The sequence below is a fragment of the Zingiber officinale genome, chromosome 9B (genome assembly GCF_018446385.1).
Source record: "Zingiber officinale cultivar Zhangliang chromosome 9B, Zo_v1.1, whole genome shotgun sequence".
Classification (NCBI taxonomy): domain Eukaryota; kingdom Viridiplantae; phylum Streptophyta; class Magnoliopsida; order Zingiberales; family Zingiberaceae; genus Zingiber; species Zingiber officinale.
In genome coordinates this window covers 68,579,964-68,605,518 of record NC_056003.1, presented here as the reverse complement: position 1 = coordinate 68,605,518, position 25,555 = coordinate 68,579,964, and the positions used below count along the sequence as shown (strand labels likewise).

The 25,555-nt window shown below is 38.6% G+C and overlaps 1 protein-coding gene across 1 annotated transcript; it reads right to left on the bottom strand.

Annotated features, from left to right (window-relative positions):
* Window positions 1-17,727: 17,727 nt before the first annotated feature.
* On the bottom strand, window positions 17,728-18,309 carry LOC122023047 (major pollen allergen Lol p 11-like). Its single transcript, XM_042581144.1, has 2 exons — window positions 18,147-18,309; window positions 17,728-18,056 (listed from the first exon to the last, which is right to left on the bottom strand). Exons 1-2 carry the CDS (start codon window positions 18,307-18,309, stop codon window positions 17,728-17,730), a joined length of 492 nt encoding a protein of 163 aa, XP_042437078.1.
* Between the last annotated feature and the right edge of the window lie 7,246 nt (window positions 18,310-25,555).

Below are 25,555 nucleotides of genomic sequence, written 5' to 3'. Positions count from 1 at the left end.
ATTCGCCAAAATATTCTACATCCTCGGGATCGTATTCGAACGGGATATAGTCCATTTCTACAAGATTTTAAAGATTCATTATTCCTCTTATGTTATAGCCTAAGGTTCTTGTATCTAGGCTACCATTCATGCATCCTAGAATATCACCTACTTATCATCATGCACCATTTTATAGGGTATAACTTAAGGTATCCTTCCTAGGCTACCATTCATGCATCCTAGAGTATCATATTATTTTTAACACATACTTGTCATCATGCACCCTTCTCTAGGGTATAGCTTAAGGTATCCTTCCTAGGCTATTATTCATGTATCCTAGAGTATCATACTAATTTTTGCATATAAATAAATTAAGCAACTGTACTTACTTGGAGCGACAGGAAGGAGCTTGATTTGTGTGTAGTGAGCTGGCAAAACTTGGCTCTGATACCACCTGTAACACCCACCCTTCTTACCCAAGGGCCAAGTTTTGCCAGCACACTACACACACATCAAGCTCCTTCCTGTCGCTCCAAGTAAGTACAGTTGCTTAATTTATTTATATGCAAAAATTAGTATGATACTCTAGGATACATGAATAATAGCCTAGGAAGGATACCTTAAGCTATACCCTAGAGAAGGGTGCATGATGACAAGGATGTGTTAAAAATAATATGATACTCTAGGATGCATGAATGGTAGCCTAGGAAGGATACCTTAAGTTATACCCTAGAAAATGGTGCATGATGATAAGTAGGTGATATTCTAGGATGCATGAATGGTAGCCTAGATACAAGAACCTTAGGCTATAACATAAGAGGAATAATGAATCTTTAAAATCTTTTAGAAATGGACTATATCCCGTTCGAATACGATCCCGAGGATGTAGAATATTTTGGCGAATACCTCGAGTTCGCGGATGAACCCGATATGCTGGAGTTCGGAGAGGAAGATCTCGAGGAAATCGAGGAAGGGAATTCGGACGATAATGAAGATGAAGATTCAGAAATTATGGAATATTAACGATATAATAGACTTCGAGTGGGGACTGAACAACCTCGAGGGGGAACTAAACGAAGACCCGATGGAACCGGACGAACATGTTGAAGAAGACGAGGGAATGGATGAAGAGACAATAATCGACCCGGAAGAGGCATCGGAGATTCAACCTCCGATAATGCCTGGAGTAGTCACAACCTACCCGGCCTTTTAAGAGAAGAAGTTATGAACAAAAAAATGTAATAAAAGCTTTTGATGAATAAAAAGAGTAGAAATGGTATCAATTTAAGCATGAGTCAAGTAAAAATGATAATACCATCGACTAGATCTTGACGCGTATGAATGGTAAGGTAATCTAAAGATGATATGACAACCTAAGAAAGAATACCTCAACGATAACCCAAACATGGCATGAAACCTAGACATGATGTGTTAAGATATTCATGCATAAATGATAACTTAGACTAATCTTGTTATCATTTAGGAAATTAGGTATGGCTAGAAAACGAAATGCCAGAACAGAGGAGACCGTACCTCCACCTGATTGGGCACATGTAGTTACTGAGCTACAACGACAGCTTACGGAACAGCAACAGATGATTGCTGCCATGATGAATCAACAAGGGAATCCTGCTACCCCAAATCAGAATAATACACCAACCATACCAGTAGTTGAGCCGGCAAAGACTGAGGCCAGAGAAATTCTCTGGTAATTGTGAAGCATGGGACGCACAAGCTTGGTTTAAGACAATGGAGAGCATGATAGAACTATTGGACTGGCCTGAGCATGAAAAGGTCAAATGCGTATCATTCTGTCTCACGGGAGACGCCCGAATGTGGTGGGACAGAGTGAGAGTGAAAAGACCAGTAAACCAAATGAGTTGGGCAGATTTTGAGACAGAATTCTTCGAAGAATTCTTCCACACTCGGGTGACAAGTAGGCACTATGATGAATTCACCGAATTTCGGCAAGGTGACCTAACGGTAGAAGAAGCGATGAAAAGATTCAACCGCCTGGCACGACTATGCCCGGAATTAGTTAGGACGGAGGGAGAAAGGGTCAGGCTTATGCTAAAGATGCTCAGACCCGAGATAGCACTTAATGTGGCCGGCGGAGTTAACAGGCCGCAGACCACAGAGGAGTTAATTAGCAGTGCCCTGAATACTGAACACTACCTGAAGGCACTAGGCAAGGACAAGAAGCAAGCTCAGATGGAAGAACTGGAAAATATCAAGGCCAACTGGAAAGGGAAAGCGACGGAACGACACTAAGAATGGTCCGTCCAACAAGCAACTCAAGTTTCTCCAGTGCAATACATGTGGGAAGAAACATCCAGAACATGTCGTACGAGCACTAATAAGTGTTACAACTGTGGGATAGAGGGTCATAAAGCAAAAGACTGTCGTAAGGGCAAAATTAAATGCTACGACTGTGGACTGGAAGGACATCTATCTAGAGACTGCCCTACCAAAACTAAAGCACCACAGTATGTTCTGAATCAAGGTGGTCCCGCAAGGTTACACCAACTGCAGACTTCTATTGAGGGACCTTCAATGAGTCAAGGGAGATTGGAAGCTCCACCAACGTCTAAGGAATCTGAGCAGAAATTGTCATTCTAAGTTCGGGGACGAACTTTCAATAAGTAGGGGAGATTGTAACACCCCTAGAAAGCCTAGATAAGAAAGTAAGAATAATGAGAGTTTGAAGGTAGTGAAAAGAAGGTGTAAATATTCTAAGTTGAATATTAAGATGGGAAGGATTTAGATGATTAAAACTTTATGAAAGAAAATAAAGTTGAGAATATAAATCATCTATATTTATAATACATGGAATTAATGTAAACAAAAGGAAGGAATATGAGATAATATATATGTGTATGAAATATTTATGCATAATGCATATATGAATTATTATGTACAAAAGAATATCAATAATATGTTAGAAGAGAAATAGGATTGAACCTTGGACCTCTTGTAAGGAACATGTATAGGATATCAAAGGGGATAGGAGAATTATTGATAAGGAGAGAAAGGACTAAGTAGTTAAGAATAAGAAAGGATTCTTTTTACTTAAAAGGAAAAGGAAGTAAAAAGAAGTAAAAATATACATAACCAAGTTTTGATCCTTGGTTCTCTTGTGGATGCATGCATATGTTAACCAAGTGTGATAGGAGAGGATATTGTAAGAGGAGAGATAGGAATTTTAATTAAAGGAAAGAAAAGAGAGAACTCAAGAAGCATTTCTCTAGAATATTCTTATCATTAAAGAGGAGAAATAAATAAGGAGGATGAATCAAGTCAAGTTTTCCTCCCCTCATTTTAGTATAAATAGGCATGGAGGGGTGGCTTCATCCTCAACTCACTCTCCTCCTCTTCTCCTAGAGGTGCCGAGACACTCCCTCTTTTCTTTCTTTCTTTTTGTTGCCAAGCAACACAAGAGGAAGAAGCCTCCTCTTCTTCCTCCTCCTCTCCACCAAAAGACCTAGCCACTTCTTCCTCCATTGGTGCCGAGCAAAGCAAGCAAGGAAGAAAGGTCCACAAGCAAGTTCTCAACTCTAGGAAACTTAAGCAAAGAAAGTAAGCTTCCCCTCACCTGTGGTACAAGGCTTCTTATGTATTTTCAGATTTTTTTTATGAGGATTTTTAAAGCTAGAAACAAATTTAAGAAAATTCGGATTCAAAAGGGTTTTTTTCAATCTAGGAATACTTGTATAAGTCCTCTCTTCATGATGATTTTTCTATGTCTTGTAAGAAAGTTTTTCCCTATGTTTTTATACACATATGATGCATGATCAGAGGAGTATTTAGCCCTAGAAATTCAACCAAAAATATTGTAAAGAGGTTAGGAAAAATTATTGTCTAACCAAACTAGTGCAAGGTTCCCTCTATGAAATGCTAAGGACCTTTCTATGGTTTTCTTGCTTGGAAATTAATTGGAACCAAAAGAAAACTCACTTGTATGCTTCGGACCAGAAAGGTTAAGGGTTAGAAAGACCTTCAAAAAAATTTAAATAAACATGCTCCTATGATAGGATATAAAGTTTCTTAAAGGGTGTTCACATTGCTAGAAACTCATGAACTCTTTTTAGGGTTTTTTCGGCCATGATAAAAGGGATAGCTTAGATTAGCCTAAACAAAAATATTAATATGCTCAAGACCTCTGTGATATTATGATATGAAAGTTGATTAATGCTCTCAGGTTTAATTGGAATGTAGAAAATTAGTTACATGATATAAGACATGTAAGATCACAAGAGTCCTAGCTTGTTTATGATCCAATTTTGTGTATGATGTTCTTAGTAACTTTTGCCATGATATTTACTTAGGCTTTCCATGCTTTAGGCCACTTAAGAAACCTAGCTTAAGGACTGGTAGGTTTCGGCCATGAAGGAAAATAAAAGAAAAAGGGAAAGAAACCTAGGAAATACTATACATAATGAGAAGAAATGAAATTATGTTATGTAATATGCTATGATAGGTTATAGCATAGGAAATGCTATACATAATGAGAAGAAATGAAATTATGTTATGTAATATGCCATGATATGTTATAGCATAGGAAATGCTATACATAATGAGAAGAAATGAAATTATGTTACGTAACATGCCATGATATGTTATATCATAGGAAATGCTATACATAATGAGAAGAAATGAAATTATGTTACGTAACATGCCATGATATGTTATAGCATAGGAAATGCTATACATAATGAGAAGAAATGAAATTATATTATGTAATATGCCATGATATGTTATAGCATAGGAAATGCTATACATAATGAAAAGAAATGAAAAAGGGAATGCATGAAAGATTGTTAGGGACATGATATGATAGTTATGCATGATAAGTTATTTTTGAATGGTTTGTACCAAGGGTGGGCTCCGTAAACGCCCCGGGGTCGATGGAGTAAGACTCGGGCCTCGTCAGTAATGGGCCTCTGAGTGCCCTAGGTCGATGGAGTAAGACTCGGGCCTCGTCAGTAATGGGCCTCTGAATGTCCTAGGTCGATGGAGTAAGACTCGGGCCTAGTATGTATGCATGGTAGGGTTCAAGACTTGCTACCTTGGACCTACCTATGAAGCGCGCGCATTATGTATGTGGTACAAACCGGGATCCCCTCTAATGATGATATTAAATTCAAGTACTTATAAGTATAAGTTTTCAAATTAATGATGCATTGCCTACATATGTGCTTGAATTATCTGATGATTAGATATAATGTCATGTGATATTATGATGTGAATATGAATATGATACCCTTGTATGTCGTATGCTTATGATACCTCGCATGATATTGATATGCAATGATATGAATTCAGTTTTAGTGAGTAGGAAAGGAACTTACTGAGCCATGAGTGCTCATAGCTTACTTTCCTTGTACCGCAGATATGGGGGACGGATATTCGGAACGACGGAGCAGCAGGAGGAGCAGATAGTGATGTGTGTGGTGGTGGCTCGGCAAGAACGATTCAGACAAATTAATATTTTTAATTATATGATCAATATATGCACATTCGAACTAATCAGAATATGTGATATCATGCTTATTTAAGAAAAAGGAATGATTTAAAATTTTCCGCTGTTATAGTATAACTAAAGCATGTACGTAAGTAGTATAAGATCGTAGCGCCGCCCTTGGGTAAGAAGGGTGGCCGTTACAGGTGGTATTCCGTAAGCTATTTCCACATGATATGGCTATTTCATGTGGAATATTAAGATTTACAATGGAATAATGCCAGTTGGTACAGAGCAGTTCCCATTCTCCAGCATCTATGAAGATGCCCTAAAGGAATGAGGGAAGGATTTAGATGATTAAAACTTTATGAAAGAAAATAAAGTTGAGAATATAAATCCTTCCCATCTTAATATTCAACTTAGAATATTTACACCTTCTTTTCACTACCTTCAAACTCTCATTATTCTTACTTTCTTATCTAGGCTTTCTAGGGGTGTTACACTGGGCTTGACTTTTGCCCTCGTTCAGCGCCTTTAAGTAGTGCTCGGTGATCAGGGCACTGCTGATTAACTCTTCGGCAGTCTGCGGTCTATTAACTCCGCCAGCCACATTCAGAGCTATCTCGGGTCTGAGCATCTTCAGCATAAGTCTGACCCTTTCTCTTTCTGTGCTGACCAATTCTGGGCATAGGCGCGCTAGACGGTTGAATTTCTTCACAGCTTCATTAACTAAGAGGTCACCTTGTCGGAACTCGGTGAACTCGTCATAGTGCTTGTTGGTCACACGCATGTGAAAGAATTCCTCGAAGAATTCAGTCTCGAAGTCTGTCCATCTCATTTGATTCACTTGTCTCTTTGCTTTGACTCGGTCCCACCACATTCTGGCATCACCCATAAGGCAGAACGATGCACATTTGACTTTCTCGTGTTCGGGCAGAACGATCCACAGTCTTGAACTAGGCTTGGGCGTCCCATGGCTCACAATTACCGGAGAAAGCTTCCGGCTTCAGTCTCTGCCATTGAATCAGATACGCCTCCTGACGAACCACTGGAGTTGGGCCTACCGGTGGTACAGGTGCCGGTGGCACTGGTGCAGCCGCAGGTATGACTGGCATCGTATTCTGATTTCCTGGTGGGGTAGCAGGGTTCCCTTACTGATTCATCAGAGTATTTATTATTTGCTGCTGTTCGGTGACCTGACGCTGAAGTTCAGTGACTACATGCATCAGATCAGGTGGAGGTATTGTCTCATCGGCTCTAGTATTGCATCTTCTAGCCATGCTTATCTTCATGAATGACAACAAGGCTAGCATAAGTTATTATTATTCCTAATCTACCATCATGCATACTTAAACTAAAACTGTAACTTATCAAATAATAAAAATGGAGTAGACATGCATACTTAAATTAAAGCATTCTTTATCATACATAAAAAAATATAGAGTAGGCACAGAAATTCTTACTTGGAGCGGTAGGATGTAGGATTGACGTGTGTGTAGTGGAAAGGTAGACCTGCTCTGATACCAAACTGTAACGCCCGCCGTCCCACTGCTCAAGGAGGGACGGGGCTACTTACTTACATACGTGCATACATATAAAATCATGGCAGCAGAAACAGTTATAAATTTTTTTCTACACTAACTACACTAAACATCATGATTATCATGTTGAACATGTAGACATGTTAATGTTCATGCATATAACTTAATTAATATCAACTACTTGAAACATGATTCATGATATCATCAGCATGCTAACATGAAATAAGGAGAACATAAGTGCATACTATCCATACTAGTGCAAGTACCATCAAAGCATAATGACAACACATGGTTCATATGCAAACTTAAAACATATAAACATAAAGTAGTTTTTTTTTCTTCCACCATGCCACTGCCACACACAAACTTGCCCTTCTTGTTGCTCCTCTTAATCTAGCCATTCCTTTCCTTTTTCTGCAGTACAAGGAAACATAAAAAGACTATAAGCCCATAGGCTTAGTAAGTTCCTTTCCTACTCACAAAAACCATGAATCATGCATGTGAGAGCATAATATAAAGTCATATCATATCATGTGAGAACATAAACATAAAGTCATGTCATATCATGTGAAATCATAAACATCAAATCATATCATATCATGTGAGAACATAAGATCATATTATAGCATGTGAGAGCATAAGATCATATCATAACATGTGAGAGCATAACATAAAGTCATAACATGATCACATAAGCATCATTGACATATTTTCAAGAGCATCTTAAGTAAGCATAAAAGAAAACATATAACATGAACTTGTAGATGCAAGATATTCTTTTGAAAACATGTGACATGAGATGAGTATATGCAAGATGTCCTTTTTGAAAACATATATCATATACATACTTAAACATAATCTCAACATGAGGGCCCGGCTTGTACCACATACATACATGAATGCGCATCCTAAATAGATCCAAGGTAGCTAATCTTGAACCTACTAGGAACTAGGCCCATTTTATAGACCATCGACCTAGGGGCAACTTAGGAGCCCATCCCTTTTACTAAGCCCGTTTCATAGACCATCGACTTAGGGGCGCTTATGGGATCCACCCTAGGTACAAGCCATACAAAGTAAAATAGTATGTCATATCATGTCATATCATAACATATCATGTTCTTGTCATATCATAACATTTCATGTTCTTGTCATATCATGAAGAGAGCTCTTGATCCTAACTTAAGGGAAGCATTTCTTTGTCATATCATGAAGAGTGCTCTTGATCCCATCTCAAGGGAAGCATCTCTTAGGCTTTTCATCTTACATAAGTCTTTCATAACATATCATAATAGCATAAGGTGCACATAACATAAAGCATATCATAAGGAATAATAACATAATGTCATAAGTGCACATACATAAAGCATATCATAAGGAATCATAACATGATGTCATAAGTGCACATAACCTAAAGCATAACATAAAGAGTCATTATCATGGATGGTTGGAGTTTTGATCTTCCTACAAACCCTAAATCATCCTTGGCCTAACCTTAAGGTGAGGTTCCAATTTTTTTTTAATACAACATGTAGCATGAAACTAACAACATGTAAGAAATCATATATCATAAGGAAGCATAAATAAGCATGGTTAGGTTTCAAAACTTTGCTCTAAGTCTCAATTTCAACCTTGGCCGAAACCTAAATGTGAGGTATTCAAACTTTTAAATACAACATGAAGCATGAAACTTAAACTAACCATATATTAAAGATCATACATCATAAGGAAGCATATACAAGCATGACTAGATTTCAAAACCTTGCCCTAGACCTTGTATCCCAAATTGGCCGAAACATCAAGGTAGGGTTTCTCAACCTTTAATACCACATGGAGCATAAAACTCTTAACTAACAACATATAAGAGATCATGTATCATGAAGGAGCATAAACAAGCATGTTTTCATTTCAAAACTTTGCCCTAGACCTTGTCTCTTAACTTAGCCGAAACTTCAAGGTGGTATTTCTAGGTTTTTCATGCAACATAAGCCATGGATATTTAACCTAACATAGCATAAGAAAGCATACATCATGAGGAAGCATAAAGCAAGTATAGTTAGGTCTCAAATCTTGCCCTAGACCTTGTGTTCATCTTTGGCCGAAACCTAAACAAAGGTTCTAGGTTTTGTTTATACATCATGTAGCATGAAAACTTATCTAACAACATATAATATATCATGTATCATGAAGGAGCATAAATAAGCATGTTTAGATTTCAAAATCTTACTCTACACCTTATATTTTCTCTTGGCCGAAACCTAAGGTAGAGTCCTAGGTTTTATTTATACAACATGTTGTTAGCTAGAGTCCTAGAGCCAATCATTTGATGATTGTATTTTGGACTTGTTGTATCATATTTTATATAAATAAAGGCATTTGGTTTTTGGTTATTATACTTACTTGTATTGGTGCCAAATAAACTAAGTAAATAACGTCCTTGAGTAGACGGTTCTTACCTATATCGATCGGTTAGTTGAACCGATAGTGAGATGATATAGGGAACACTACTCTTAATCATTCCTAGTCGAGTATTAACATTCAGGGACAATGTTAATGCAATAAGACTAGCATGTAGGTCAACTCGATGACTTGATCTCACAAGTCATGGATATAGAGATATCAAGTTGACACATGGGTATGCATTGGAGAATGTATACTGAATGACCCGCCATGAGAAGGTATCATGGATCGTTATATGAGTGTCATATACTTTCTCATGTGGTTATTAGTATGACTACTAGTCCTTAGACCTGAAGTCACCATGGATCCCTACATAAGGAGTTATGTACTTTGGTTTCGTCAAACGTCACCCGTAACTGGGTGGACTATAAAGGCAATTACTGGGTATGTAACGAATTATGCAGAGGGATGTGAGTGATGTAGATGAGATCTATCCCTCCTATATGACGGGAGCGACATCGATATTTTTGATAGATTGAGACCACGAAGTGCATGGTCATGCCCAAATGAGTCAATATAGGATATTGAACACATTTGATTGAGTGAGTCTACTTGGAGTTCAAGATTTTGATTGATTAGAGGATGACACGGTCTATGCCTCACATTGATCAATCTAAATGTCTAGGATAGAAGGACACTTGTCATATTTTGTGAGGAGTCACAATTAGTAGTCACAAGGTGATGTTAGATCTCAACATTCTTGTAACTTGGGTAGTAATGATGTGTTGCTAGATGCCGCTCATTACTTATGCTCCTAAATGGGTTTAAGGGCATTGCCAACGTTACAAGAACCTATAGGGTCACACACTAAGGATAATTAGATGGAGATTAGGTTCATTAGATGAACCTAAATGATTACGTTCATATGATGAACCAAATTGGATTAAGAGTAATCCAAAGTAGGCTAATTGAGTTGGACTCAATTTGGTTCATGTGTTAAGTGAGTCTAATTTGGACTTAGACTCATTTAATTAATTTAATTCAATGAATAGAGATTCATTAAATTAAAATTGACTTGAACTAATGGTTAGATTAGATCAACCAAGGGAGAGAAGTGGTCAAGTTTGACTTGACTTAAGTAGGAAGATGAAGAGTCAAGTTTTGACTTGACTTTGACTTGACCAATGCCACATCATCAAGGCTTCTTCATTTGGTCAAGTTTGACTTGACCAAATGCCACCTCATGGAGGAGATCAAGAGACTTGACTCTTGATATTCCATGGGGGTTACATGCCTTGAAGTGGCCGGCCACTTTTAGGTTGAATGAAAATTGATTTTTTTCATTTAAGTGGTTGTAACTCCATCTTCTTCTTCCTCTTGAGTTTTTCTTCTTGCTCTCCCTCTCCTCCCTACTGATCTCTAAGGTTGCTAGCACATCCTTAGAGATTTTTCTCCATCTCTTTCTTGTGTGGATACACATAGAGAAGTGTCTCCTTTGACACTTTCGTGATCCGGCGAACCGAGGACAAGCGGGATTGCGAAGGGCTTCGCATCAAGGATATATTCTTTCTTCATGTAGATCTAGGAGTAGATCTAAGTTGTAAACTCGTATTTGTAAATTTTGTTCTATACTCTTCGCACGAGATCCAGTGGCATGGGTGATTCGGGGTTTCCGCGACGTGAAAATGTAATTTTCGCGGCCCGATAACCCAACAGTGGTATCAGAGCCACGTGCGAAGCGAGTACGAGTTTAGATTCATATTTTTATGAAAAATATAGATCTGTAAACTTTCTGTAAATTCATGTTTTTATAGTTTTAATGGGTATTTTTCTTGTAGAAGCAAAGCACCAGTGTTTAGACACTTGTAGGCTTCGACTACCGAGAAGAATTTTCCGAAACGACAATGTTTCACCCCCAAAATTTTTTGGGACAGCGAGCTTAGGCGCTATTAGATCACAATGGAACCCTCGCGATGGTTAGATCGCGGGTAGGGGCGCTGCCCCTGGCCCCGCAAGGGAATTCGTTCCGCGATTGCGCCCGAAAACGCTAAACGGGACTGCCGGGAAAAATTTACTCATAAAATTGTAAAAATTATGAAAATTACAGAAAATTATGAAAAATATATAATTTTGAATTATATATTAATTTTGTGATAGTCATGGCCCAAAAAGACCCAATAAGATTGGAATTGTGTTGTAATTCATATTACGGCCTGCGCGCCGTTATTTGTGATGTGTTTGCTGTATTTATTTTTTTATTTTATTTTCACGACCTGCGCGTCGTGCCTTTCTCTTATATTCTGGTTGTAAATTAGATTTAGACTCGAATGTAACTCGAGTTTCAAAATTGTAATGTAAATTTTGAAGCGGTGGAAGGTCCACACGAGACGGAGTTACGAGGAGGGAACGAGCAACACGAGGTGGTCAACGGAAGGAGCTTGAGAAGCTGTTGACCTTAGGTTGACCATCCGATCTTCTCATTGGCTTCAGAAGATCGTAGTAGGGCCATGACTAAATCATAAATTAATTTAATTAATTGCTTTTGTGTGTATGTGATGCATGCTAGTTAATTAAGTAATTAATTAGTGCCTAACGATTAGATTAGATCTAAGTCGTGCACATGATGCAGCCTTCGATTAGATTAGATCTATCGAGTATATGATACGCATCATCATTTAGATTAGATCTAAATCACGTCAACTCGTAATGCCTACCATGCCGTGATACCTACCACTACCTCGATCGCATGTAGTTGTTGAATCTGCCAAAGCAGAGCAACACATACTATCTTGGTAGGGTACAGAGGGACAATCTTGGTCCCGCCTATCAACGCATGGGTGAGTATAACTCAATTAGATTGAGTATTCCTAGTTAACTCGGTCGGATCGAGTATAACTATAGGCATTCTTCCAACGGTTGGAAAGTTAGGTCAAAATCACATATATATTAACTCTCGGGTGTATTAGCCAAAGCTAACTCGAGTTTTAATATAAATGCGGATTTTGATTCTATAAACAAGAGTTGCATAGAGATGTAATTGGTAATCGTTACCTACCGATCATACTAAGTCTTGGGAGTATTAGCCAAAGCTAACTCAAGGGTTAGTATGATGTGGATCTTGTCTCACATGAATTATAGAATTCAGTGGGAGCATCATTTAGTTAAAGGCCTAATTAAATGATTAAGAATATGATATTTATTTTTGCTTTTATTTCTGTTGTAGATTACCATGACGTCGAATACGAACACCTTCTCCCTGCGATCTGTCCTCGAGAAGGACAAGCTCAACGGAGCAAACTTCCTGGACTGGTACAGGAACCTGAGAATAGTTCTCACCCAAGAACGTAAACTGTACGTCCTGGAGCAGCCCATTCCGGAGGCTCCTCCTGCCACTGCCCCGCGGGCTGACCGAGATGCTTTCAAGAAGCATCAAGATGAAGCATTAGATGTGTCTTGTCTAATGCTCGCGACCATGAACTCTGAGCTTCAGAAGCAACACGAGTTAATGGGCGCTTACGATATGGTTGAACATCTTCGTCAACTGTATCAAGGTCAAGCGAGGCATGAGAGATTTGAGATCTCAAGGGCACTGTTTCAATGCAAGATGTCAGACGGGGCTCCAGTAGGCCCATATGTACTCAAAATGATTGGGTACATAGAGAACCTACAAAGGTTGGGGTTCCCTCTTGGCCAAGAGCTGGCTACTGACCTAATCTTGCAATCCTTGCCGGATAGCTACAGTCAATTCGTTCTAAACTACAATATGAACGAGATTGACAAGCCACTGCCCGAGCTGCTTAGCATGTTAAGAACTGCTGAGCTACACCTTAAGAAGGCTAAGCCCAACACTGTTCTGATGGTTCAGAAACATAAGGGCAAGGGTAATGCCAAAGGCAAGGGAAAGTCCCAAGCCAAGGGCAAAGGCAAGGCACTGAAGCCTAAAGGAGGGGTCGCCAAGGATGCTACCTGCTTCCACTGCGGTCAGACCGGGCACTGGAAGAGGAACTGCAAGGTATACTTGGAGGATCTTAAGAAGAAGCGAAGTGAGACTTCCACTTCAGGTATATATGTTATAGAAGTCAATCTATCTATTTCATGGGTATTAGATACTGGATGTGCTTCTCACATTTGTACTGATGTGCAGGCGCTGAGAAATAGCAGGGCATTGACAAAGGGCGAGGTGGACCTACGAGTAGGTAATGGAGCACGGGTTGCTGCTGTTGCTGTAGGGACTTACTTTCTATCTCTGCCCTCTGGTCTTGTACTAGAGTTAGTCGATTGTTGTTATGTGCCTGCATTAAATAAGAACATTATATCATTTTCTTGTTTGGACAAGAAAGATTTCTCGTTTACTATAAAGAACAAATATTGTTCCGTCTATTTAAACGATATGTTCTATTGTAGTGCACCTCTGATAAACGGACTCTATATTCTAGACCTTGAGAGCCAGATCTATAACATAAATACCAAGAGGTTCAAGTCAAAAGACATGAACCAAACCTACCTCTGGCACTGTCGCTTAGGTCATATAAATGACAAGCGCTTATCCCAGCTCCATAAGGATGGTTTGCTGGACTCATTTGATTTTGAATCATATGAGATATGCGAGTCATGCCTACGAGGCAAGATGACCAAGACTCCCTTTAGTGGGCACAGCGAGAGAGCGACTGATTTGTTAGGACTTATACATAGTGATGTATGTGGCCCTTTCAATGTCGCTGCTAGAGGTGGTTATAGATACTTTCATTTACTGATGACTTCAGTAGATATGGTTATGTGTACTTGATGACACATAAGTCTGAATCCTTTGAAAAGTTCAAAGAATTCAAGAATGAAGTACAGAACCAGCTTGGCAAGAGTATTAAGATACTTCGATCCGATCGAGGTGGAGAATACCTTAACCATGAGTTCCGTGACTATCTAGCTGAGTGTGGGATTCTATCCCAACTCACTCCTCCTGGAACACCACAGTGGAATGGTATATCCGAAAGGAGGAATCGTAGCTTATTAGATATGGTACGATCTATGATGAGTCATACAGAAATCTATGATGAGTCATGGATATTTAACCTAACATAGCATAAGAAAGCATACATCATGAGGAAGCATAAAACAAGTATAGTTAGGTCTCAAAATCTTTCCCTAGACCTTGTGTTTATCTTTGGCCGAAACCTAAAGAAAGGTTCTAGGTTTTGTTTATAACATCATGTAGCATGAAAACTTATCTAACAACGTATAATAGATCATGTATCATGAAGGAACATAAATAAGCATGTTTAGATTCAAAATCTTACTCTACACCTTATATTTTCTCTTGGTCGAAACCTCAAGAGTGGGGTTCTAGATTTTTTTGTTACAACATTAAGCATAATTTGTAACTTGACAACCATAAGTGACCACAACTTCTTATCTTGGCTGAAACTTGCAAGGAGATCCCTAAGTTCTTTTTTTTTCAAACAAAACGTAAAGCGTACGATAACTATTGTACTGCAGGTGAGAGGATACTTATATCTCTTGCTTAATTCTCTAAGAGAAGAAATCCTTGGTTGTGAAGATTTTCCTAGAGAGCAAACCTTCTTGCTTGGTTCGACAATGGTGAGGAAGAAGAGAGTGGTTTCAGTGGAGAGAAGGAGGAAGGAGAAAGAGAGAGCAAAAATGAATATTTTCATTCTTTTTCTCCTTTTATTCTAATTAAGAGAAAGAAGGAAAAATGATCTTTTCCTTCCCTCTTCTTTTACTCATCCTAAATGAAGAGAGAAAGTAAAAACTCTCTTTTCATTGTAAGAAGAGAAGGAAGCTTGAACTTCTCCTCCTTAGTGAAGTGAGCCTTCACTTTCCTTACCTTTAACTATAATTTCCGTCTTTTCATATCAGCACATCTCTGCTAGGGCTACTGGTTATGACATGGAACCACTTACCAAGAGGTCCAAGGTTCAATCCTTGGTCATGCCTCTTTTTTGGTTCTTTTTCTTTTATATTTTTGAAAATCCACATAAGGCCCATACTATATCATGTATAAATCTATTTGAATTATTAAGGCCCATTTTAATCATGTATAAATATATATTAATCATGCATAAATCTACATGAATTATTAGAGATCCTATGGGTGTTACAGTGGGTGACAATCTACCAAGATAAAATCCACCCGAACCACTTCCTTCTCCTCCAAGAAATTCCGGCCACCAAGGAATGCTAAAATAGAAAACTTTTTCTCTTCTTCTTCCTCTCAAGCAACCGACCACCAAGTGCTCCTTCTTTTCTTTCAAGTTTCAGCCACCTAGAAGAGATGGGTTCCGGCCTTAGAAAGAAGAAAAAGAGAGAAGAAACAAGATGTCGCCGGCCTTAGGAAGAGGAAAGGGAGAGAGGTCGGCCACCAAGGAAAAGAGAGGAGAGAAATTGTAGAGATATGTGTATATGTTATAAGGCACCCTCTACCTCTCTTTTATAATCCTTGGTCATGACAAAAAATAAAATTTTAATAATAATTAAAATCTCTCTCTTTTAAATATTCTATTGTAATGGCTACAAAAGGAAAATTTTAAAATTAATCTCTCTTTTAAACAATGTAGAAGGCTAAAAAATAGAAAGATTAAAATTAAAACTTCTATTTTAAATCATGGTAACAAAAAAAGGAAAGTTTTGTCAAAATTAAAATCTCTCTTTTTAAACATTATAACATTATCTAACTACAAAAAAGGAAAGATTTTCACAAAATTAAAATCTCTCTTTTAAACCATTGTAGATAGCTATAAAAGGAAAGATTTTAAAATTTAAAACTCTCTTTTAATACCATATGGATGGTTATAAAAGGAAAGATTTTAACAAAAAATAAAATCTCTCCTTTTAATCCTATGTGGTCGGCCCCTTGCTTGGGCACCAAGCTTGGTCGACCACCTCTTGGACTCCAAGCTAATGCTTGGTTGGCCCCCTTGCACCAAGCAAGGATGTGTCCGACCCATTACTTGGGTAAAAGGTGGACTTTGTGAATACAAAGACTTTATAGAGGCTACAATAGGGACCGAGAGGAGGAATTGGTTTTGGTCTCCCGATAAGCTTGAGCTTCCTGTGTTCGACCCGAACACCTAACTCAAGTTTATCAATAATAACTCATACCACTAAAGAGTTATTATTGAACTACCGCACCAATCCCATATTACATTATGGGATCCTTCTTATCATGAGTGCATTAATCTCCCTGTGTTTAAGATATCGAATGCTCATTAATTAAATGAGTTACTGACAACTCACTTAATTAATATCTAACTCCAAGAGTAGTACCACTCAACTTCATTGTCATGTCAAACTAAGTCCACCTGCAAGGTTTACATGTTAATCCTTATGAGCTCCTCAAGGGGACATCATCAACCTAGATAACTAGGACACAGTTTCCTTCTATAATCAACAACATACCATATAAATAATATTATTTTCCAACTTATCGGACCTATTGATTTAACGAATAAACCTTACCCATTGATAAATTAAAGAAATAAATACTAAGTATATGTGCTTGTTATTATATCGGGATTAAGAGTACACACATCCATAATAATAGAGGTCCTGCTCAATACACATATAGTGTACTAGTGTAATTTTATAGTCAAGATAAACTAATACCAAATTACACTACAAACATTCTAATAGTTTGTCCCAATCCATTTTGGTTGTGAGCTACTATTTATAATTTATAAGAAACTGATAGCATGATCTTCCGTGTGACACCATGCACCATGTTATCTACAATATAAATTAAATTGACAATTGCATTTAACTAAATGCAGACATTTCACTAATGTGATTCTCATTTCAAAATAAATGTTCATACAAAAAGCTAGACTTTTAGTATACATCCTAATATCTACCACTATAACCACACCGTTAGGTCAGATCAACGTCTTGAAAGTTTCGTTTTGTTTTCAATTACATGATTTTATAACACAATGATGATTTGCATATTAAGTCGATCCCATATGTTTTGTTATTATTGTTGATAAAATCCGATCTTTATCCATGTGAAGCTAAACGATTAAATGATTGTTTTAATCTTAATTATGTGATCATCTTGATGGAGACATACATAAAATATAAAAATACCTGAATTTTACAAACTCAACAAGCAATTAAATTATAAAAATGAATAATCTTATTTTACAATCACACAAAGTGAAACAAATTAATTGTAGAACATAATTAAAGGTCAACAAAAATGAAGAACAACTTAAAAACTTATAATAGAAGTTGAGTTTTATAAAAGATCAAGAGAAGCAATTAATTGGAAATTTAATAATGATAAATACTTTTTTATAATAGTAATAAAAGAAATTTGAGATTTACGTTGTGGCATGCTCAATCCTCTGTTCCTAGAGCATATTGCATAAGTATCTGGCCACAGTTAGAAAGTGGCTTTTCCTTCAAGAAGCCTAGAGAATTTGCATATCGAACATTGGAAGCAATTCCAACATTGTGAGTCACTACAATAGGAGCACGGTTTCTACCCTCATTGATCTCAGAGCAATCACTTTGAGAGCTCTTCAATAGTCGAATGTCACAATTTTCTTCTTGATGATCATGCTCCACACTTATTTGGTAGGTTCCGGTGCTATCTGTTGTTGCCTCACTTGTATAAGTTAGTTCACCGCTCGTAAAATTTGTGCACACTAATTTTACCTTAGCACCTATACACAAAAGGAAGAAAACATTTCTTAGCATCGATAGAATGTACTATCGTATAATGCATGAAATCACAATATAAACAAAATGTCTACCTTCTACGTATGTGGTTGCAGTTGTTTCAAAACCAGCACGACAAGTATCGCAATATGCACGTCCTTGTATCACAATATTCTGAGCAGAAAGAACAATGTCAATGGAAATAAAGAAAGCCAAGAGAAGGGTAATGGAAACCAAAGCATGAAAGCGATTTGCCATGTTGAATAAGATGATTAAAAACAATATTGAAACAAACTAAACAATTGATGCAAACATAAATCTTTCCTCTTCCTTAAATATTAGCATGCATTCTCTATTTCTTGACGATACAAGATTAGATGAGGTTGAACATTCTTCTCGCAAAACATGGAGGATGACTTTGAGTACAACCCATGAATAGGTCAATAAGTTTCGACATTTATGCTACATGGTACAATTTATAGTAGAAGAGGTTTTCGAAGTAATTCCAAAAGGTTTAGATACAGATGAAGTAGCGATGCTTGTCCATTTTCTCCCCTAAGGCCATCAATTGAGAGGTCTTCATTACCCAAATCCCACGTATTCTTCAGGCCAACAAACACATCGACATTGTGGCTTTGGGAGACAATATATTTTTGTTAGACTTTAAGTCCACACAAGATAGGAAACAAGCCATCTTCGGAGTTCCATTGAATATTTTCCGTAACTTGCTTGTCTTTCGTGAATCATGTGGGTTATGGAACCCGACCAAGATGAATTTCGATATATAATTTACCATTGGTTCTTATGCAAAAAGGTTTCCTCACAATGGTGGGGAATTGGATAGGGGTCATAGAGAAAGTTGATACATGGCGGTATGCAAGAATTCGGGTGAGACTAGATATCAGGACACCTCTGAAGAAGCATCTTTCACTCATGGTTAGTCCTAGAAAAGAAGATGTTTTTGTGTTATTTGCCTATAAAAGGTTGCCGGACTTTTGTTATAAATGTGATCTCATTGGATATCCATTCCATGATTGTGAGATGGAGTCAGCAGAACAAGATACACTTGGGAGCTGGCTGAAAACATTTCTAAAAAAAAAATGATAATCCCAGTTAGTCTTATTGACTATTTCTGGAATGATCGGTCCGGAACCCAACATCTTTTGGTTAAGCCCTCCATTTATGGAGAAAAAATTCTTACAAATACGTCGTAACTAAAGTTCAAACACGGATATCTAGATGATAATCTGAATATCCTACCGAGACATAACTCATAAACAGGTTGCAAGCATGAATTCCATAGATGATAGCAACATGATAGTGTAGGATACTTCCTTAACCATAGGACTGCATCATAGAGCTGTCCTTACCACTCATCACAAGAAGTGATGCGAACCTCGACGAACAATGCCGCGAGACCTAGCAACAATAAGATTGGAACTCAGTTCCGGGATCGTCCAAAGGAGGTTTCGAAGGAATGGAATATTGACTCGTTGACTATAAAGAATCAAAAACCAATATTACGAGAACAATGGAGAATATCGACCCAATGATTATAATAAAACCAAGAACCGATATTATAAAAGTGCTAAGAATTACAAGTGCTCACCTGTAATCCCTGGAGAGTTGCTGAAGAACAACAAGGAGGAAAACTCACCTTTCCAACAAATGGTAGTTTTCAATGCATGGAAAGAGAAGATGATGAATGCAAGTCTTTATGCACATTCCCCTAGCTGTCCTCCAACTTGGGAATTCGTCCAAAATGTAGGTGACATTAAATGGCACACCAATTCCAACTAGAATGGTGTGTTTTCCCACCATTCTAGTTTGGTATTTGGCTAGGAGCATGTTGCATCATGATATTCCATTCTTTCGCAGCTAATTGGCCCATTTTAGGGTCGACTTGTATGAAGTTGATCATTCGGCATGGCTGACTGTAACTCCATAGCCTGCCCTTCCAAGATACGAGATGTCAATGCTTGTACAGCATGTTGAACTTGCTTGACCTCTATTTTCATTATCAGCTCGGCTGGCACGTGCAAGTCCTCTTCATGCTCCTCGTGGTTCAGGACGTACATCTCGACTTGCAGTCTTGTCTCATTGGCTTGGAGCTGATCCGGAGTTGTATCATCTCCCCCTTCCTCAAAAGGATTCGTCCTCGAATCTGAAACAAAAAAAGGGGAAAGATCAGAAACATTAAATGTTGAACTCACTTGGTACTCACCTGGAAGATCCAACTTGTATGCATTGTCGTTGATTTTCTCCAGTACTTGAAATGGTCCATCACCATGTGGGTTCAGCTTGGATTGCCTTCGTTTCGGAAATCGCTCCTTTTGAAAATGAACCCAGACCCAGTCTCCAGGTTGAAAAGTAATCGGCTTTCGTCCCTTGTTGGCACGGGTTGCAATCTGCTCATTCCTCCTCAGCATGTGTTGCCTTGCCTTGTCATGGATCCTTTTCACCAAATCAGACTTCCTTTTCACCAAATCAGACTTCGCTTGACCTTCAAGGCTAGCAATCTCATCCATAGGTAATGGAATTAAATCTAATGGAGTTAATGGATTAAAACCATAGACAATCTCAAAAGGTGAATACTTAGTAGAAGAATGTGTAACCCTATTGTATACAAATTCAATGAATGGTATGCAATCTTCTCATGTTTTCAAATTCTTGCCAATGGTAGAATGCAACAAATTTCCCAAGGTTCGATTAACGACCTCGGTTTGGCCATCAGTCTGTGGGTGACAAGTGGTAGAGCATAACAACTTTGTCCCAAGTTTTCCCCACAAGACTCGCCAAAAATGGCTGAGGAAATTCACATCTCGATCACTAACAATTGTTCGAGGGACCCCATGCAAACGGACCACCTCCCTAAAGAATAAATTTGCCACATGTAGCATCATCAATTTTATGGCAAGGGATAAAGTGTGCCATTTTTGAAAATCGGTCCACAACCACAAGAATACTATCTCGGACATTCCTAGTCCTAGGTAAACCTAACACAAAATCCATTGACACATCAGTCCAAGGGTGGCTAGGCACAGACAAAGACATATAAAGTCCATGTGGTTGCACCTTAGACTTGGCTTTCTTACATGCAAGGCACTTAATGCAAATCCTTTCAACATCTCTTTTCATATGAGGCTAGAATAAATGTTCTTTCAAAATGTCTAAGGTTTTCATAGCTCCAAAATGCTCCATTAATCCACCCCCATGTGACTCCCTAACAAGCAACTCACGCAAAGAACTTTGGGGAATGCAAAGTCTATTTTCTCGAAACAAGTAACCATCATGCATATAGAACATATCAAATGCACCCTTTTCGCATGCTTTAAAGATATCAGCAAAGTCAGCATCATTCACATACAATTCCTTTAGGTGCTCAAATCCAAGAAACTTTGACCCTAAGATAGAGATAAGGGTGTACCTGCGTGACAAAGCATCTGCTACCACATTCTCTTTTCCTTGCTTGTATTGGATCACATAAGGAAACATTTCAATGAATTCAATCCAACGAGCATGTCTACGATTCAATTTACCTTGGCCTTTCAAATGCTTCAGTGACTCATGGTCCGTGTGAATAATGAACTCCTTGGACCACAAGTAATGTTGTCATGTTTCCAAAGTTCGCACCAATGCATAGAGCTCCTTGTCATATGTTGAGTAGTTCAACGCTGCACCATTGAGCTTCTCACTGAAGTAGGCAATTGACCTCTTTTCTTGCATAAGAATAGCACCTATACCAATACCAGAAGCATCACATTCGATTTCAAAAACCTTAGAAAAATCTGGTAGAAGTAGTAAAGGAGCAGTACTTAGCTTTTCTTTTAATGCGTTGAAGGCTTTCTCTTGTGCCTCTCCCCACTTAAATCCAATATTCTTCTTGATGATTTCCGTTAAAGGGGCAGCGATGGTGCAGAAATTCGGCACAAACCTCCTATAGAACCCGGCTAAGCCATGAAAACTCCTTACTTCAGTGATGGTGCTAGGGGTAGGCCATTCCCTGATAGCTTTCACCTTCTCCTCATCAACTTCCACACCTCTGGAACTAACAACAAATCCAAGGAAAACAACCCTATCTACGTAAAAGCTGCATTTCTTAAGGTTAGCAAACAATTTTTCACGCCTCAAAGCTTCAAGCACACATTTCAAATTATCAATATGGTCATGCAAACTCTTGCTATAGATCAGAATGTCATCAAAATAAACAACAACAAATTTTCCAATAAATGCACATAGCACATGGTTCATGAGACGCATAAATGTGCTAGGAGCATTCGTCAATCCAAATGGCATCACTAACCATTCATATAGCCCCTGTTTTGTCTTAAAAGCTGTTCTCCACACATCCCCTTCCTTAATTCGAATTTGATGATACCCACTCTTCAAATCAATCTTAGAAAATATAGTGGATCCATGTAATTCATCAAGCATGTCATCTAAGCGAGGAATAGGGTCATGATACTTTATCGTTATCTTGTTACAGCTCGACAATCCATGCACATCCTCCAAGTCCCGTCTTTCTTTAGAACCAACAGCACCGGCACAACACAGGGATTCATGCTTTCACGAACATGTCCTTTGGTCATAAGTTCTTCGACTTGCCTTTGAAGCTCTTTGGTCTCTTCTGGACTACTTCGATAAGCTAGTCGGTTTGGAATGGAAGCTCTCGGAATGAGATCAATCTGATGCTCAATTCCTCTTTTGGGTGGTAACCTAGGTGGCGTATCCTCGGAAAAGACATCCTTAAAATCCTGCAAAAGAGACATCACAACACTAGGCAAAGAAACATTATAGTCAGCCAAAGAAAGATAGGCCTCCTTGTATAGAAACAAGATCATCGGTCTATCGGAGTTAAAAGCACTTTTGATCTCTCTTTCTTTTACATAGAAGCTCATTTTTCTTTCTTTTTTCTTTTTTCAAGGCCGAACATTCAATCTTTTCTTTTTTTCCACTCTCTTTTTTTATTCTTAGACCACCATCTTTTTTTTTCATTTTCACTCTCATTTTCTTTTTCTATCTCAGCCACACCTTTTCCTCTTGCTGCAACGGACTTTTTGATCTGGAGTTGTTCCTCAAATACTTGACAAGGTGTCAAAGGTGCAAGTGTAATGTTCCTACCATCCTTGCTGAAGCTGTAGCGGTTCTTGTACCCATCATGTGTGGTCCATCTGTCAAATTGCCACGGTCTTCAAAGAAGCAAATGGCTAGCTTGCATGGGTACAACATTACACAAAACCTCATCCGTGTACCTTCCAATCGTAAATGAAACAAGGACCTGCTTGGTTACCTTCATTTCTCCACTGTCATTAAGCCATTAGAGTTTATACGACTTTGGATGCTTCAAGGTAGGTAGGCCAAGCTTGTCCACCATTAACTTGCTTGCCACATTAACACAGCTGCCACCATCAATAATCAAACCACATACCCGATCTTTCGAATGGCAGCGGGTGTAGAAGATGTTCTCCCTTTGCAGCCCGTCATCATCTTCTTTGGCTTGCATATGGAGAGCTCTTAGCACAACAAGAGCTTGGCCATCAAGAGCAAGCTCAACATCACTAGTATCTTCAACTAATGGAGTGGACTCATTTCCTTCATCTTCCTCTTCAGTTTCGATCTCCCCATTATTCAACATGATTATTCATCGCTTGTTTGGGCATTGAGAAGCAATATGACCTGATCCTAAACAATGAAAACATTTGATGTCACGATTTCTTTGAGGTTGGGAAGATGAGTTACCCTTATCTTAGTTGCTAGGTTGTGTCTTGGCCACATTCATCTCTCCATTTGATTTTGAAACTGCTTTCTCAGTTGGTTTTGATGATCCCCACTTCTGCTTCTAAGGGGATGAACTCGCAGCCTCATACTTGGAAGATGATCGCACTCCTTTCTTGAGTTGTCTTTCAACTTTCATTGCCATGTGTACGACATCGTCAAACTCCACGTAGTGATGCAGCTCAACAATATTGGCAATCTCACGGTTTAGGCCACAAATGAACCGAGCCATGGTCGCCTCTCGGTCCTCCTCAATGTTAGCCCGAATCAAGGCTATCTTCATCTCCTTGTGGTAGTCTTCCACAGTCGTGGACCCCTGCTTCAGACTTTGCAATTTCAAATGTAAGTCCCGATCATAGTGAGATGAAACAAACCTTCTTCTCATAACAGCTTTCATGTCCTCCCAATTGTCGATGGGAAGCTCACAGTTCCGACGTCTACTCAGGGTCAGCTGATCCCACCATAGAATGACATAGTCGGTAAAAGCCACTGCAGCAAGCTTCACTTTCTTCTCCTCCTAGTAATTGTGACAATCAAATACCAGCTCAACTTTTCTCTCCCATTCAATATAAACATCAGGGTCATTTTTACCTTGAAATGGAGGAATGGACAGCTTGATGGTGCCCATGTTACGATCTATGACTTCCCTTTCTCGGTGTTGCCTTTGAACATGCCTTGGCCTTTCGGGTCTGATAGCCCTAGCCCTCCTCCGAGTAGCATTGGAGACCACTTCATTGCTCGCCCCATCATCATAGTCATCATCTGGGACATTTGGAGCAAAATGTGGTCGCTGGTCAAGTCTCCGATGCCTAGGTAATGGCTCTTGCTGAAGTTGTTCGAGCCGATCCTCATGCCTATCCAACCGATCTCGAATCTCATTGAACACGACATTCATGCGCTCAAATTGTTGCTGCATAGCCCGCATGATCGTAGTCTGATCAGCCCCTCCTCCATCACTTGGATCAACCCTGCCATCGTGCTCTCAAGACATAGTGAGCTACAACTGAAATATTATGAACAAAGGAGGAACCTCACTCACTCCCTCACGTATTTGCACTTAGTTGGATGTCACAAAAACACTCGTGTTTCACTCAGAAAATTGAGTTCTCTCTGCTCACTTGTTTTCCTCCAAAAAGTTCTAGAGAAACTAAGCAAGTCAAAACAAGCAAACACTTATTCAACCCAACAAACTCAAAATACCGATTCTATGCTCAGTTGGATCGAGGTTACGATGTCAATCAAGGAATGATGGAAAGAAGATATGAAGCAAACAGAAATGATGATATGATGAAGCAAAATAGAATTGATGATAAGATAGAGAAAATCAAATCAAAGCAGCATAATGGAGATGGTAAACGGAGTTGAAAAGAAACATACAAATGGAAACGGAATCACGGCAGCTACAGATGACACTAGATGTATATCACGAGATGCAATCAAAATAAATCAAACGATCTTTGTTCTTCCTTTTCTTTTCTGCTCTTTTTTTTTGTTTTTCTTTTCTGTTCTTCTTTTTTTTTGTTTTGTTCTTTTTTTTTCTTTTTTGCAACAATACTAGAAAGTAGATGAACATAACAAGATGAGTATGGACTGATTGTCATGATAAAAATAAAATAAACAATAGGAAAGATAGATAAACCTGATTTGGAACTTGGGTCTGATACCAAAGATGATGCGAACCTCGACGAACAATGTCGCGAGACCCAGCAATAATAAGATTGGAACTCAG